The sequence below is a fragment of the Leucopleurus acutus genome, assembly GCF_964270905.1.
Source record: "Leucopleurus acutus genome assembly, chromosome: 11".
Classification (NCBI taxonomy): domain Eukaryota; kingdom Metazoa; phylum Chordata; class Mammalia; order Artiodactyla; family Delphinidae; genus Leucopleurus; species Leucopleurus acutus.
Genome location: NC_139152.1, coordinates 87,017,063 through 87,034,903, shown reverse-complemented (window position 1 = coordinate 87,034,903; position 17,841 = coordinate 87,017,063). Strand labels below are relative to the sequence as shown.

At 35.0% G+C, this 17,841-nt stretch overlaps 1 protein-coding gene across 3 annotated transcripts in view; it reads right to left on the bottom strand.

Annotated features, from left to right (window-relative positions):
- WASHC4 (WASH complex subunit 4) overlaps positions 1-17,841 on the bottom strand; it is a 52,160-nt gene that overhangs the window by 23,585 nt on the left and 10,734 nt on the right. For all 3 annotated transcript variants that reach the window (XM_082850642.1, XM_082850643.1, XM_082850644.1), the window contains exons 8-19: positions 17,639-17,681; positions 17,090-17,193; positions 16,378-16,498; positions 14,837-14,960; positions 14,605-14,732; positions 13,594-13,754; positions 8,616-8,742; positions 4,570-4,695; positions 2,429-2,536; positions 1,768-1,914; positions 1,564-1,643; positions 116-221 (exon numbers count right to left, since the gene is read on the bottom strand). In XM_082850642.1, coding sequence (XP_082706768.1) covers positions 116-221; positions 1,564-1,643; positions 1,768-1,914; positions 2,429-2,536; positions 4,570-4,695; positions 8,616-8,742; positions 13,594-13,754; positions 14,605-14,732; positions 14,837-14,960; positions 16,378-16,498; positions 17,090-17,193; positions 17,639-17,681 — 1,375 coding nt within the window. The remainder of the gene's footprint in view (positions 1-115; positions 222-1,563; positions 1,644-1,767; positions 1,915-2,428; positions 2,537-4,569; positions 4,696-8,615; positions 8,743-13,593; positions 13,755-14,604; positions 14,733-14,836; positions 14,961-16,377; positions 16,499-17,089; positions 17,194-17,638; positions 17,682-17,841) is intronic.

Below are 17,841 nucleotides of genomic sequence, written 5' to 3'. Positions count from 1 at the left end.
CAGCATCAGCAGTTTTAAAACAGTTTATTAAATGATCTATTTTAAAATTAATTAAAGTGGTTTACACAGTGACAAAAAAATGATGGGTTTATTCTTTACATTATTCTTTACTTACATGTAATCTGGCTGCATCAACAGCATTTTCATATACATCGTCTAAATAAATTGGGAAGACAGCTCGATGCCAGTATAAAAAACAACAGTCACATTGTGTTTGTACTCTACAATGTAAAGTAATAATTAGTGGTACCAAAATTGAAGTAACCCCAAAAAATAATAAGAGGAATGACATTATGTATCATAAGGGTAAAAGCTCTGTCTTACTCTTTTGTTTTCCTTACATCATTTAACCCAAAATTAGTATAGAAAAGCAACAAAATAAGTATTTTTCAAATTGAACAACGGTAACAAAACACTCCAATACCCGACACTGTCAGAATTCTGCAAATACACTTCAGTTTTAAAGCATACTTAAGAAACAATATAGGGTGGGATAGGGAGAGTGGGAAGGAGGCTAAAGAGGGAGGGGATATGGGGATATATGTATACTTACAGCTCTTTCACTTTGTTGTGCAGCAGAAACTAACACAACATTGTAAAGCAATTATACTCCAATAAAGGTATTAAAAAATATATACAGATAACTTTGAGTTTAAAATAAATTTATTTTCAATATTATTTGATATGACTAGACTTACAAGACCTGCATCACATGCACCTGTCTCAAAGCTGAAACGGAGACTTTTCAAAAAACTGTGACCAAAACAATGACAACAACAACAAAAACCAGTCGCACTCAACCTGTCTATAATCTGTGTTAAGTGACTATCTCACACATTATCAGGCAACAAAATGATCATTAAGTATCTTAGAGTAAAGAAGGCTCAGTATTTCTACCAAGGGTGGAAAGTTAAATGCCACTAACTACAAAAATCTGAGCTTCTCAGAACAACAAAAACATCATGTTACAAATATGAGCATTAAATACAAATTGTGCTGAAACCTTAATTCGGCTGGGAATCAAAATTCAGAAGACCCACTTTCCCATTAAGAAACTTACTGCTTGCTTAATAAAAAGAAAACAATAACGCCACAGGAGCTATATAAATAACGCTTCCAAAACCTAATTCATCTTAGTGATTGGCTACCCAACAATGTAATTCAAATTCATGCCCCAAATAAAATTACAGAAGACTATGTCAGATGGCTCTAAGTCTCTCACAAATAGATGAAGTCTTGTTATAAAGCAGCAATTTTAAGTCCATCACAGATACACATCACAACAATCACAATAATGTTCCAGGGTCTGCCAGATGCTCTAAGGGCTATATCATATTTTCTCATGTGAGTTCTTCCAAAAGCTACATCCTTGCTGTAGAAGCAAAGTTAAAGAAATATGATCGCTTGTCACAGTCTACTTTTAGTCACGCTAAAGAAGTTATGAAAAGGAACTAATGGTCTACCTAAGTTATATTCCTTGTCTTGCTATCCTTAAAAAAAAAAAAAAGCCCTGATGTTTCCATTACCCCTATCTTTTGAGTATCATTACATATACCTACTTACCTTTCTCTAAGTTCACTGATAAGATCCAGCTTTTTCATGACTACTTGAAGTGGAAAGAGTTCTTCATCTTTAAATGTTTTCTATCAGGGAGGGGAAAAAGGCAGAGAAATTGCACTTGTAAGACAGGTTTCTTAGGTCAGTAATAAGGGAAGTGTGAAACCTCAGATCTCACTTTTATTCCATAAATAATAGCAATACACTTACCATTTGTGTGCCAACACTTAGTGCCAAAGAAACAATAAGTCGTCGTTGCTTTGTGCTTGGTCCATTTAGAGTGTTTTCAGCCAAAACTAGAGCAGAGAGCACATCAAGACGCTGTTCACTATATTTTTTGTCAGAAATTACTCTTTTCTTAAAGATAAAAGAAAACAGGAAATATCAGCTTTAAATCCGAGGCAATAACAAAAGATGCAGAAGAAAAATTTCTCAGTTATCTTTTCCATGATTCAATTTAAGAGCACTTAGACAAATACTTTCCCCGTTCAGCTTCTTGTGATAATGTTAGATGCTTTACTGCCATAACATTATCGCTGAGCACTGTCAGGGACAGCAAATTACTAGGCATACTTCAAAATTACCGTATTGATGTAATAAGAAAATCATTTCTTAAAAGAAGATGCATCATATTTTAAAAATGCATAATATGTCATTTTTTAATAGAACTGTGTTAATGCTACAAGTTCAGAGTAAAGATAACCCTGATCACTCTAAGTAAAATCATAAAATACCATGGAGATAATAACCAAGAATACTGTATTTGAAGAAATGGAGTACACAGGTTTAACTAGAAAACACAAATAAAACAACAGGAAGGGCAAAATAGAAAGATGATATAATTATGCTGAATACATACGAACTTTCATACCTTGGCCACGGAAATAGAATTAAGAGCCTGATGCTGAAGGTGCTGTGTTATATGTGAGACTGAATCAGCCACAACCAGGCTTCTCCTGTAGAACATATGTTCTATTGCCTAAAAAGAATCACAAGTGATTTTATGAAAATCAACTCAAAACGTTTAGGTAAAATTATAGCATATCTTTATAACCTTGAGCTAGGTAAGACATTTGTAAATGAGATGCAAAAAGCACTACCATAAAGGATAAGACTGGTAAATTCAACTATATTAAATTAATGATTTCTATTTATCAAAAGTCACTATAAAGAAAATTAAAAGACAAGCCAATGTATGAGAAAATATCTGCCACACACAAGGGATTAGTACACAGAATATGTAAAGACACCAAACAAATTAAACACTTTTTTTTAAAAAAGGCAAAAATTTCAATAGATAACTGAAGACATGAATATATTTTTCACAAAAGAAACACAGTTAACAGTATTAGACAAGATACCATCATTAACAATCAGAGAAATGAATGTTAAGTATAAAATCATTTATAAACACCAATGTGCACGTGCACACACACACAAAAGGCCGATGATACCAATGTTGGTCAGTTAGGGAACAATGGGAAGTCTAATATATTGTGGAAGGTGTGTAAACTGATAGAACTACTTGGGAAAACAATCTGGCATCATCTTGAAAAGCTGATTATGTACATATCACAGAACCCAGCAATCCACTCACAGATATACAATACTTCAGAAAAACTTCTGCACAATTACACCAAGAGACATATACAAAAATGGCAACATTTTTATAATAGCAAAAACTGGAAAAAAACCCAAAAGTCCATCCCCAGGAAAGCTACACAGTAAAGAAAATTAATGAACTACAGCTATTCATCCCAACATGGTTAAGTTCAAATAAAAAATTTTGAGTAAAATGAGCCAAGCCAAAGAATACATGAAGAATACATTAATACAAATTTCAAAAACATAACTAAACAATGAATGGTTGACAGATTCATTCATATGTGGCAAACTAAAAAGAAACAAGGGAATGATAAAATTCAGGACTGTGGTTCCTCTGAGGAGGTAGGATAGGATGCGATCAGGGAGGGACAACACAGGGGCTTTGAAAATATTGGTAACATTCTATTTCCTAAGTGGGATGATAGGTTTTTAAGTGTTTATTATTTTTAAAATTATGCTTATATATTAGATATAAGATATATATGCATCTATACATATATATACTTCTGTATTTCATAAAAAATAAATATAACTGGTAATACCTTAAAGAAAAAAATGCTAAAAATCTAAAGACACAATCTCCAAACTATCTTTATTTCCTAAGCAAATCTAAAGCCACTATTAGCAGAAATTTACTAGCAAATCTTTATTTCAGTTTTTACAAAAGGTTAAAAGTGGGCTCTCCTGCCTGTAAGGAGTTTCTTTTTTTTATTTATACAGAGTATGCTAAGAAGCATTTTACCACATTTTCAAAAGTATTCAAATCCCAAAACTATAACACTTTCTCTAAATTACAAAATAAACAGCCTCTGCTGACTAGCCTCATATGCATTAGAATACTATAGAATAATATTAACGTCTCATGTTTTTTTTTTCTTTTCTTTGCGGTATGCAGGCCTCTCACTGTTGTGGCCTCTCCCGTTGCGGAGCACAGGCTCCAGACGCGCAGGCTCAGCAGCCATGGCTCACGGGCCCAGCCGCTCCGCGGCATGTGGGATCTTCCCGGACTGGGGCACGAACCCGCGTCCCCTGCATCGGCAGGCGGACTCTCAACCACTGCGCCACCAGGGAAGCCTGTCTCATGTATTTTTAAAACTCATGCAACATGCTTAAAACTTCCGTGAGTAAAACTTTACCAATACTTAGGCTAATACCTTTTCATTTTCCTTCTTTTCTCTTTCACTACATGTTAACTTTTAATAAAGTTTATTGGCCATTCATAGAAAACTACTCAGAAATTTCTTTCAGTGGCTAGTTCCGTTATCCAACTGAGAGATGAGTACACTTTTCCATAATTTTTTTATTCTCATAATCAAGAAGTCAAATCTTAACCAAAAGAAAAAATCCTGCTTTAAGCTCGGGTCATTTCTCAATTATAATGGCAAGGTAACATAATCTAAAACCTACCTTGAGAAGTTCAACAAGCCTGCATAATGCCTTAACTGATGTTTTGGTCATTGGCTTTTGCATGGACATGTAGAGATTCATTGTGGTTTTAATAATGGTACTAATACTGTATGCATATAAAAAGCCCTATAAAAAATAATATAAAACATTGATTATAATCACAAGAAAAGGTTTCATTTCTTCAAGAGTTCATTCTCTATGTAATAATAATTCTTCAACTTGCCAATAACTAGTGTTTTTAAAGTTCATTTTAAAGTCAGCTCTTAAGATTTTGAAATATTCTTTCTTACACAATGTTATTCATGGTTGTTAAGTTTCAAAGCAGCCCTTAAAAGTTATGTAACCTATCACTTACCAGAAGTTTAGTAAGGTTGACATTACAGCATATAACCACAGTTAAAGAATCTTTCCATTAAAACAAGACTTTCACAGGAACGATTTGGATGTCAGGAAGATATCTATTCATCCTTATCTTACCTGCCAGGCAAGAGGATAAAGACTCCTATCTGCTGCAGCTTAAGACAAGAGCTGAGGACTCTAAGGAAGTAGGAATTGAAAAATGAGAAGGAGAAAGAGAGCTGCTCTCTGGCCGGTACAGATATCCAACAGTATTTCTCAGTTCCAAGCGAATCCCCGTTTCTTTTTCACCCAGGACAATCCCTACTAGCCATCTGCTACCATGTCCCTGCTATGCTGGTGCTATTCAGTCTTTCTCTCTTTCCAGCCCAATAAGAACAGATTCTCTCCTATCCTTCTACTTATGAAGGAAGCCACAGGTCTTCTAAGGTTTAAAAAAAAAAATTTAGTGCTAGTAAACCCAGGGAAACAGTATAGAATACAAAACAGGAAAAACGGTATTACCTCTCACATATATTTTCATTTAGATCCAAAAAGGACACAGAGAAACATAACAATGGAGATTCTTTAGGTTTATAAAGAAGGACCAAAAAAAGATACATGTACAGTTTAGAGATGAACTACGTTATTGTGAATATATCCAATGAGCCAGGGCAGAAGCTATATGCCAGTGATTCTCAACCTTTTTCTCCTGCTCTACCATCAGTAACAATGGCTCACTAAAGGAGTGATACCCAATGGGGAGAGAGGGGATTTTTGTGAACCAGTAATAGCTCTGTGGTGAAGAGATGTGATAAAATTAAGAGAACTAAGAAATGAGAGAGAAGGTAGCATCCTAAGAGGTGACAATAAGACCAAAGCTTGGGGCATACATGCAGGGAAGAGCCACAAGTCTTACCTTGTCAGCTACAGGACTATTACACCAGACTCTGCCCTAGCGCAGCACTGGGAAAAGTTAAAAAGCAGAGACAAGGAACAGCAAAAGTATAACTCTAAGGCAGGTAAAAAAAAAAGGGAGTTTCTTTTTTGTGGGGGAAAGGGGACAGAGAACTCACGGGCCAATACCACACCATTCCTTGATGGTCATTAATTTGTGAAGGACATTGACAAAAGATGTATTTTAAACATCTAAATGGGGAGGGGGGAGGTCTGGGGTCTGTTTCCGTTAACTGCAGAATAATTTGGACCAACCTTTCCACAGAAAACAACTAGGAAATCTGGGCAAAACATTTTTAAAATCTCTTGAAAAGCATCAAAGAGCTATCAAGAAAATAAGAAAATACAAGGCCAAGACCTGGGAGAAAACAGAAACCCAAAGACATGAGCCTGGCATTTGTGGCTGCTTTCCCACAGAGGCATCTGCCCATTCCCAAAGAGAGTAGTAAAGACAGAAGCCAAACCCACAAGGGAAGGAGGGTAAAAATATGAGTCCATGGCCCATCAAGGAGGGGACGGGGTCCTGGCAAATCACCTAGGCTCTGAGTTGGGTTCTTAAAAACTCCCCCTAGAAAGTAAGCATGAACTAGAAAAGACAGCCATCATAGAATTTAGGTCCCACTTTAAGTCATCTCAATCTATGACTGGGCTGAGGTGATCTGGGTGCTGCTTGTCCTAGACTAGCTGTGTATCAGAAGCAAAAATTAAATCCTCTCTGGAGGAAGAAAAACAATACCCAGATCCTCAATTATATCTACAGTTTTTCCATGTACAACATGCGTTATTAAAAATAACAAGGCATACAAAGATATAAGACATATCCAAAAACAAACAACAACAAAAAATAGATAACAGAAAGACCTAGATAATGAAATTATTAGACATGGGCTTCAAAACAGTTATGTTGAATATGTTGAAGAAATAAAACACAAAATTATTTCAGAAAACAACTGGAAACTATAAAAAAGAAACAAACTGAAAAGTAAAATAATTAAAATTAAGAACTCAGAAAAAAATAAGTCAGCAGATGGGTTTAATAGCAGGTTAGATGTAACTGAAAAAATAATTAGAACAGAAAGAGAACAGAAATAGTACTTAAAGAGTTAATGACTGAGAATTTTCCAGAAGCTCTACAAATCCCAAGCAGCACAAACACAAAGAAAACCACACATAGGTTCATCAAAGTAATAATATCGCTAAAAACCAAAAAGTAAATCTTATAAGCAATTACACAAAGACACATATTGAAAAAGCAACAAAACTGACAGCTGACTTCTCAACAAAAACAAAATTAAATGAAATACTAACAGGTATACTACAAGTAGAAAGATGAGGAGATGCAGGAAGGATAAAAAACAACAGAATGGGTAAATACATGGGTAAATCTAAATGAATACTATTAAAAACAACAGCAACAATGCCTTATAAGATTTAAAATATATACAGAATCAAAATACACAGCAGCAGCACAGGTGAGAGAGGGATAAATAGAATTCAAGTGGCTTAAGATCCTTATACTGTCTGGAAAGTGGTGAAACTACTAATTTATATTGGAGTTGAATGTTCAATAATGCACCTTAATATCTCTACATTAACCACTAAAAAAAGAGTAAAATACTGAATTAACAAACCAATAGAAGGAAGAATGAAATAATAAAAATAATTCAAAAGAGAGCAAGAAAGGAAAAGGATAGGGACACAGAACAAGTGAGACAAATAGAAAACAACTAATCAGGTGCTAATTTTAAATCTAAATATCAGTATTGACATATACAGAAAACGGTTTTATTGGGGAGAAATACAGGCTGCTTATAGGAGACCCACATTAAATAAAGAAGTCAAACAGGCTGCAAGTAAAAGGATGACAACAGATGGACCATATAGACCTTAATTAAAAGAAAACTGGTACAGCTATGTTACTATCACACACAAAAGACCTATGACAAAAAGCATTACTAGAGATAAAAAGGGACACGTCACAATGATAAAAGGTTTGACTCACCAGTAAACTATAACAATTCTAAATGTTATGCACTTACTTCGTCTCAAAGTATATAAAACAAAAGCTGACAAAGCTACGAAGGATAAATAGAAAAATCCACAATAATAGTGGGAGATTCTAACCCAGCTGTCTCAGTAACTGATAGAATATTCAGACAAAATCATTAACAAACATGACCCTACTTGATATATATATAACACCACAACCAACAAAAAGCAAATTACATTCTTTTTAAGTATACATGAAATGTTTGCCAAAGCTGTCCACAGGCTGGGCCACAATGGGCCTCAACAAACTTTAAAATACTGCAAGTATCTTAGTACTGCTAGAAATCAATAATAAAAAGATAACTAGGAAACCCTCATGCATTTAGAAACTAAGAATTCTATTTCAAAATTACCAAGAGAGCAAAGTAAAAATCACAATAAATGTTTTTTAATATTCTGAACTAAAGAATAATAAAAATACAACACATCAAAACTTATGGGATAAACAAAAAAAAACTTATGGGATACAGCAAAAAAGTCATGCCTTGGAGGGAGTGTAGAGATTTAAATGCATATATTAGAAAATCTAAATTCATTAATTAAAGTCAAACAGATCCAAACATACATAACCAAATCAATTTTCAGTTTTAAAAACAAAAACACATCCTACCCTTTACAGTTTTTTCTAAGTGCACCTTCTGTACACTGGATTAACAAAGAAATGACCCCCACCCCAAATATTCTAAGTAAGAAGATGCAACTACCTGTATAAAAACATTACATCTATTGGTGAGGTCTTCAGCAAATTTATCCATTCTCTGCTCTTTAGATAAAATAGATTCCATTTTCATCATCCATGAGCTCACAAAGACGTAGTAAGACTGTACATCTCTAACAAAGGAAAATATTGAGGTTATTCAGCATAGGAAAGAAAATTTACTTCCATTTCTTCATACTGGATGGAGTATTTCTCTGCAGCAGCCACTTCATCTTTCTGGTTTTCAATATATACATATATCATATATACAAATATAATTTACTTAAGCAGCAAATATTTACTGAATGCCTATACATGCCAGGCACTGTTTCTCAGTACTAAAAACAAAAAAGGGCAGTAAACACAATAAACAAAAATCTCTGCCCCCACGAAGCTTACATTCTAGAAAGGAGACTTGTATAATAAAGAAATCAGAAACTGAAATCTGTAAGATGTCAGATATGTGCTATGGAAAAAATATAGCAGGGAAAAGAGCCACTGGGGTGGTAAGTACAATTTTAAACACAGTGATCAAAGTAGGCCTATTGTAAAGCTGATTTTGAGTCAAGATTTGAAGTTGAATAAGTAATCCATGCAAATATATAGGAGAACTTTAGGAAAGTAAATAACAAATGCAATCATCCCAAAACAGCAGTCTGTCTGGCATATTCAAGTAATAACAAATAAGTCAGTATGACAGGAGCACAGAGGGCAGAGATGAGAACAGAAACGATCAGAGAGATACAGGGGTTGGCGGGGGTGGAGGAATAGGAAAGTGGAGAGTGGAAAGGGGGTTTGTGTAATGCCTGGTAGGGCAGTAAAGACTTCAGTGGAAAGCCTCTAGAGGATTTGGGCAGAGTGACCTACTCTAACTCTGAAGAGGATCAATATCACTTTGACTGGTATGCTGAAAATAAACTATAAAGGGGACAATGGTAAAAGCAGGAAAACCACTTAGGAAGCTCCTGTGATAATGCAGGAAAAAGGGGATGACAGCTTGAACCAGAGATGAATGGAAGCTGTCAGAATCTGAATATAAAAGCTAACATTTACTGAATGCTTACTATATGCCCAGCCACTGTTATAAGCACTTTACACAAATTAACTCATTAAATCCTCACATTAACCTTATGAGGTTAAGTATTACGATCTCCATTTTACAGAAGAGGAAACTGACACACAGAGAAGTAATGTGCCCAACATCATATAACTAGGTCACAGCCGAGCCAGGACTTCATCCCAAACCTAGGAAGCTTTCCCATCGTGGAAAAACTAAATCAATAATATAATTCTACTATGCAGGCTGCTTACTAACACTAAATCACTGTATCAATGCATTTCAAATTACTCAAGATGAGAACTTTTAGCCCACAAGCTGTTTAAGCTATACTTCTTTTATTTTAAAAACAATTAAGTTTGGGCTTCCCTGGCAGCGCAGTGGTTGGGAGTCCGCCTGCCGATGCAGGGGACACGGGTTCGTGCCCCGGTCCGGGAGGATCCCACATGCCGCGGAGCGGCTGGGCCCATGGGCCATGGCCGCTGAGCCTGCGTGTCCGGAGACTGTGCTCCGTGACGGGAGGGGCCACAGCAGTGAGAAGCCCGCATACCGCAAAAAAAAAAAAAAAAATTAAGTTTAATTTTAATTAATTCAATCAAATCTGATAAAAATTATTTCTTCTGAGCCAGGATTCCATTATACAAAAGAAACCAATAGCTGCACTTCTGGCTTTGCCTCAAATGGCACTAAAATGTATTATTTGACTTGTGGATGATTTGATTTAGAAGTCTGGAATGCAGAGTAAGAGCAGAGTCTTAGGGCAATGCCTGCACTTTAAGGAAGAGGCTGTGATCAGGACCCAAGCAGGGATACCATGTACAGAAGGGAACAGTAAAGTCACAAGCAGGGACAGAAGGAAGAGGCCTATAACAGCAATCAAGTTGATGGCAATCCAGTCAGTAACATTAAGAAGGCGGCTAATACACAGTCAAGGGCAGTCAAGAATCACTGAGTTTTAGGTCACACTACACGGGATAAAGCAGAGGTCTGTCACTCCACCCATCATTCCTACATCCAGACACCAGATAATCTTTATCTCCTGTAAATATATAAAAATGAAACTGCTTCAAGTTTTAAAAAGCCAAGTTAATTGACAAAGTGAGTCCAAAAAGGGTCCTGTCAGATTGTCAGCTTCATTTCAAAGTACAAACAGGACTAACACTAGGGAGAAAGAACAAATCTCCTGTCCTAATATAAAGCACTCAACAGTGTCAACACTTGTACGTCAACTGGGGGTTTGAAACAAAGGTTCATACCTCTACCCTCCAAGGGCAGTATCCCCAGCATCAAAATGGTTGTGAACAAAAAGCAAAATGCAGCAACCTACAAACCTTGGACCCTAGTCAAAGAGGTGGCTGGGGGCACTTGGCCACGTGGGGTCTAATGTATGGTGCAGAGGCAGGAAAACTGTCCCCCACTGTTTCCTCTTCCTCCATGATGAACTCTGGAGCCTGACTGGGACAGCCCTTAGTCACTTCCTCAACTTCTTCTAAAATGTCAGACAAAGCTCATGCTGATCACACCACCTCCTCTCTCCTGGGTTTCATTTTAGTGTTGTGAATTTTAGGTTTCTTTGGCAGTTAATGAAGAGAATGAAAAAGACACTGCCCTCTTCAGCTCAAAGGAGCTCTATAGTGACTGCAGAGAGGTATGTTTTTGAAATTAAAGAATTTAGAAATATTGAAATGTTATCAAACGGGGGAGGGGGGGTGTCTTTGAAAGTCAACTTATTCAATCTTTTACATAATAAGACTCAGTTCCTCCAGCACCCTGGACTGATGGTCATCTCTATTCTGCCTGCGTAGCTCTAGTGAAAGGGTACATTACCTCTCAGGGCAGCCTACACAACTCTGTCGCAAAGGCTCTAGAGTAGGACGGGCGTGGGTTTGCATGCCTTCTCTGATACGTACCCAGCTGTGTGACCTGGCAAAGTTCATTTCTCTAAGCCTCATTTTCCTTACCTGAAAATGGGATAAAAATATAGAGAAACACTATAGGGTAGTGTTAAGAGCTTGTGCTCTAGAGTTAGACTTCCCAGCTCTGCCACATATTAGTTGTTTCAATTTGGGTAAGTTCAATCCCTCTGTGTCTCAATTTTCTCACCTATAAAATGGACATGACAACAGTACCTACCTCATAGGATTTTCTGATGATTAAAAAAGATGATACACATGAAGTTCCTGGAATAGTTATTGGCTTATAGAAAGCATAGGGTAAATACTAGTTGTGACTTTGTTATTTCCCATATAAGACTGTTACAGGGTTTACAAAAGACAATGTGTTTAAAGCTTTAGCATAATGCCTACTACATAGTTACAAGCTTGATAATGTTGGCAATTATTATTAATATCTGTCACATTCATCTTTTGGTTCTAATTCAACTTCCTGGAGCCACAGAGATCAAATCTGTTCCCTCTTCAACCTGAATGCCCTTCAAATATTTAAAGAAATCTAATACATCATTCCTCAGATTTCTCTTTTAAAGGCCAAACTATATAGAGACTTTTCAGTGAGTCTTCAAAGGTCATGGTTCTCAGATCTAACATCCTGATCAGGTTCATCTGAAGATGCTACCGTTTGTGACACTCTTAAAATGTGGCACCACCAAACACTCATTATAATCTGACCAATAAGAATTTAATGGAACTACCAATTCCCCTAGCCTAGATATTATAACTACTAGCTTCCATAACTTGGGTATAGTTATTAATGTAATCTAAGTACAAACTGACAGTTTTAGCAACTGCATCATACTGTTAAAGAATATGAAGTCTCTGATAACTAAAACATACACGTTTTTTAAAATTACTGCTACCAAGCCTGGTCCTGTCTCTCCATCCTACTGAGCTCATCTCTTTAATCTAAATCCAAACTTATGTCTTTATCCCTCCTCAACTCTGTTTCAGAGTGTATTGGAGAGCCCTGAAATCTCTGCCATGAGTAGTCCTGCCTGAATTGACTTGTCACTCTCCACCTACTTTAATTATAGGACTTGGGAGTACTAAGAGGTGCTTTAGGGGATCTCGTATATTCCAGATATACTCCTCTTTGCCCCACTGTACAGGAGTGACCCAATTTCCCCTCAATAGTCAAGATTAACAGAAAGTAGGTAAATATCCCTATTACCCTTTAACCATGTTACAGTTAAAAACTGTCCAGTACAGGGCCACTGGCAGAGTCCTGTGTCGCTTCACTTAAAATCTTCATCCCAGTCAACGTGAAATTTTAGCAGTATACTCAAGTGACAATGTACAGTAAATTTAATTGTTAAGGCTATGTGATGAGAACATGGGGGCTCATTATACTATTTTCTCTATTTTGTGTATATCTGAAATTTTACACAGTAAGATAAGCTAAAAGATGTAAGTATCAGAAGAAACTAAGAGTTAAAAGTGTTCTTTTAGGAAGCAGGACGAAGGCACAGGGGGGAATGGGGCAGAGGACAATCATCTTTTTCCTCTGAACCTTTAGTACTTCTTAACTTCTTAAATATGTGCATACATTACTTTCATAAAAATAAAAAAAAGGAGTGCATTAAACTAAAGTCAACTCCTGCAAAAATCAACATTGAGTCATGTACACACAATGTTCTAAATGTCATCAACTGGCATCTACTGCAGAGACTTCACTTTACACACAAAAATATTTAATGCACCTGACAAAAAGTATATGAATGTATGCACACATATCTATGTTTCCATAAAGTATAATTTGCCTACATCTTAAATTGAGTTTAAGCCTACAACATTTAAAACAAAAAACACTCCTAGAAAATAAATCTCCTTGAGACTGCCCAACGTTTTCTCTGGTAATGAGTAACTATGTCTGATCTTATAATTCAAATGCTTTCTGCATATTTAGAATCAGTATAAAATTTGAAAATATAAACTATCTAAATATTTACATTATGGGTACTTATAAAACCTACTTGGTAAGGGACTGAGCTTTCTGCTGTAGGAAAGTATCTCTGTAGATTTTAATGGCTTGAAGACTTTTTCTATCCAGAAGTTTGGCAGCTGCTGGTATTTTCTGGATCAAAAAATTGTCAGGAAACCAAATAATATTAGCAGTCAGAGTGATGGCTGGTACCTGAAACAGGAAATGAAAGAGGAGGAAAATCATTAAATGCAGGTTAAGCAACAAACTGTTTAATAATCCTACAACATGCAATGGAAAACAACCTATTTCAAGAAAAATAATGATAAAAAGATACTCATTAATATGAGATAAATTATGTTAATGTGGCACAGAGTAAAGGCATTCCTATATCTGGTGTGGAGCATGACACTAATTTTATTCTGTCTAAATATTAAACAACACACACACACACTCTCACAGATTTTCAGATGAACAAAAATATGCAAAAATTAAACAGAAACTTGAGTCTTCATGACCTTTACTTTCACTCTATTTTAGTGAAAAAATACAAAATAAATATCCAAGATGGCTGGGTTCTCATGGTCATATATCACTTGATTATATAAACCATCTAAATTTTCAATTTTGAAAAAAGGTGCCACATCATGGAAACAGCAAAGACAGAGAAAAAAATTGTTTTAAATTTCTTCCTACTTCAATAATGAGAATGGGTGGCAAGAAGAGAAAGCGAAGGAAAAGAAAGAGGAAGAAGTAGTAATAGCAAGTTAATGTACAGGAAAAAATGTGGAAAAGCATCCACTAATATGTATTTATACAATGTGGAATTATGGGGTATTTTCTATAACATATTTACTATGTTACTTATTTCTGGACTGCTTAAATATTTTAAATATTCTTTAAAATGAATATTATGATATTATTTTTGTAATTATTATTACAAAATATTATAAAAATTATTATTTTTGTAAGCAGGAATAAAATACATTTTAAAATACCCAATTTTATCCCAAATCTTTTCCATCTATTCAAATTGAAAAAAATAGAAGTTCCAAGTTCTTACCTTCTTACAAATGTCCAATAAAGACTTGTAAAACTTTTTATCAACCGTTCGAAAAATCTGAAAGTGCAATACAAAGAGTCCACAAATTCCTACATACTTGTCTCTCTGGTCAATTTCAGAAGGTTCGCCTTATAAAACAATAACATGAGAGAAAAACAGAATATACTTAAAATTCTGCTTTAAAGGAAATGAAAACTTTTAAATGAAAACCAAAAAATGCATGTTACATTACCAAGTTTGGCTTCTACATTTGCAAAAATTGAGCGAATACTATGTGCAAATTCTTCAGCAAAAGTGCTATTTTTTGACACAGATACTCCTCCATTGAGAGAATCAAACTGCTGTTCTATACAGGCCTAGACAGGAAACATTTAGAGAAATTTACACTCTCATAAGCTATTATGACTTAATATGCTTTAAACAGATTTAAATATAGAGTGATAAACTCCTACATTCATCATTTTGATTTTACTAACACTGAGGCTCAGGTTTTTAACCTTAACCTAATATCTAAATCCTTCTGAATGGGAAATGTATATGTACTTACATATTTGAGTACCCCTTATGTGAAAGTAATAAAACCGAACCAAAATCTATAATTCTACATGAAGAGATACACACAAGTGATTATAGAAGGTGTATCTGATGAAGCATGGGAAAGCATGCTTTATTATTTTAATTTGCAATTTTAAGAGGAGACTTTTTCTGTTTACAATTACTTTCCTAACACTTTATTACATTATGTGTAGAAATGGCTCCTGGAAAAAGAATCAACAAAAAAATTCTTCTGAAATTAACAGATTAACAGTTACGTTGGTATAAACAAGAGTTGTGATCATTCTGTAAAAACTGTGATCATCTAAAATATAAATTAAAGGTAACCTTGAATCAGATTTTAAATGGAACACACAGTTGACCCTTGAACAAGTGGGGGTTAATCCCCGTATAATTTAGAGCTAGCCCTCTGCATCCACGGTTTCTCCGCACACTTGCATTCAGCCAACCGTGGACTGTGTAATACTATAGCGTTTACTATTGAAAAATATACATATTTAAGTGGACCTGTGCAGTTCAAACCCATATTGTTCAAGGGTACTGTAATGCAATTTCTGGTGGATGCTACCCAAAGCTGTGCCATCCAACAGAACTTTCTGTGATGATGAAAATGTTTTATATCTGTGCTGTCTGATACGATTGTTAGCCACAGCTGGCTTTTCTCCCAGCTTTACTGAGATATCACTGGCATATAACATATATAAGTTTAAGGTGCACAGTGTGATAATGAGATTACATGCAGCTATTAAGAATTTGACATGTTGCTAGTGTAGCAGAAGAAATGAATTTTTTTTTTAATTAATTTACATTTAAACAGCCACACGTGGTTAGAAGCTACCTGGATTGTGCAGATGCAAATTATATTCCGAGTAGGAAATTAAAACAGACTTATAAAAGGCTGTCTTACAAACCTGAATCTAGAGGTTAACAATAAACAAAATGCTTGACACAACTACTCAGATACTAACCCTTGAACAGTTTTATCCTTTTACGTAATTTAAAAAACACTTATCACAAATACAACCAGTATACTATTAATTTCATTTCCTACTAGATACTGATATAACTATATTTTAGTACATTAACCATGTTTTAAGCCTAAGCACTTTTAAAGAAAAATATAGTCACAACAATATGCTATAAAAGTGACCCACAACAATTCTGAGATGGGTCTACTAATATAAGCCCATTTACTATAGCCTGATACAGCACTCATACCTGAAATATCATTCCATCAAGTAACTGTCCTTCTAGCTTCAGCAAGAACTTTTCAAATGGCTTTAGTTTTTCTTCCTGAATTCCAAATTTTGAAGGGTTGTGATGGACAGATTTCAGTAACCTTGTAGAAAAGTAGGAGAAAGACCTTTGATTTGCCTAATAAATTATTGTATTAAAAATATTCCCAGAAATCAAAGTTTTATATTTGTATCACTTGTTTGGCTCTACACATTTGAAAATTTGAACAAAAACAATCCTAACATATTTAGTTTTCTAATCATACCTTTTTATATCATCTTAAATTCAGATATCTGGTGCTCTCTAGATAAGACATTTAGTGAATGCTTATAGATTGAATAAAACAAAATGCCTTGACTTTTAAAAGTTCTGGAGTATAAAATAAAACCAAGCGGAGAACAAACAACTATCATTCGTATAGAACAAGGAAAAAATGAATCTGAGTCCTAAGATAGTCAAATTAACAACTACACTTTAAGAATTAGGATGCTTTGTACAAGTATATCATACGCTCAAAAAGCCTACCTGAAATTAAAAGAATGGTTACTGTCTTCAAAGAAAATCTGACATGAGATCCTTCTAAGTACAGATCTTCAGGTCTCCTAACGGATCTGTACTATTTATATTTATTCATTTTTTACTAATACATTACCTATACAAAGTAAGAGTATTTTAAACATTGTAATTGGCTCACCTTTTGTACATAGTCCAGTGGTCTTTCAGTGTGATATGATTGTCAATAATTTCATCCAGGGTAAGCAGAACTGTTAGCAGCTCTCCCAAGTGCTCATACATAGTCTGTCAAAAAACCTTAAATGATTATCATTTAATCACTAGTTAGAAGTTAAGCTTCATGTGGATTTTTTAAGTTAAACACACTTGGGCTAATTACTAAATTAAAGCAGTGGGTAAATTAAACTACAGATGAAACTGTTAATCCTCAGATGGAACCATCAACCTTAAATTGGGAAACCCTTCACCCAATATTTCATCCTTGATCGTGATACTGTAGATTCTCTGAAGAGACCACCTGGAGAGTCTGCATTGGGCCAATACTAGGAAGAGTTACACTGATAGTGGGTCAGTAATGCCTCATCAACTTCACAGATAAAAGAGAACAAAAGCAAAAAAAAGAACTCCTTTAAGAGCCTTGCAATAATTGTTGTACTCCCCAATCATACAAACTCCAAAGTAAAATATACTAAAAATTACAATTTTACAGGTCAAGTTAAATTACTTTTACCTGAAAATGAACTCCAGTTGTCTCTATAATTTTGGGTGCAATCCTGTAATAAAATAACACCCAAGTTAAAAAAAAAAAAAATCTCCTTTTTTGTCACAGTTCATGTTTAAGGAAAACACATAACAGCAGAAGCTCTTGGAATTTTAATATGTATTTATTTTTATTTAGGCTTTAGTCACTAAAATTTACACGACCCAAAGAAT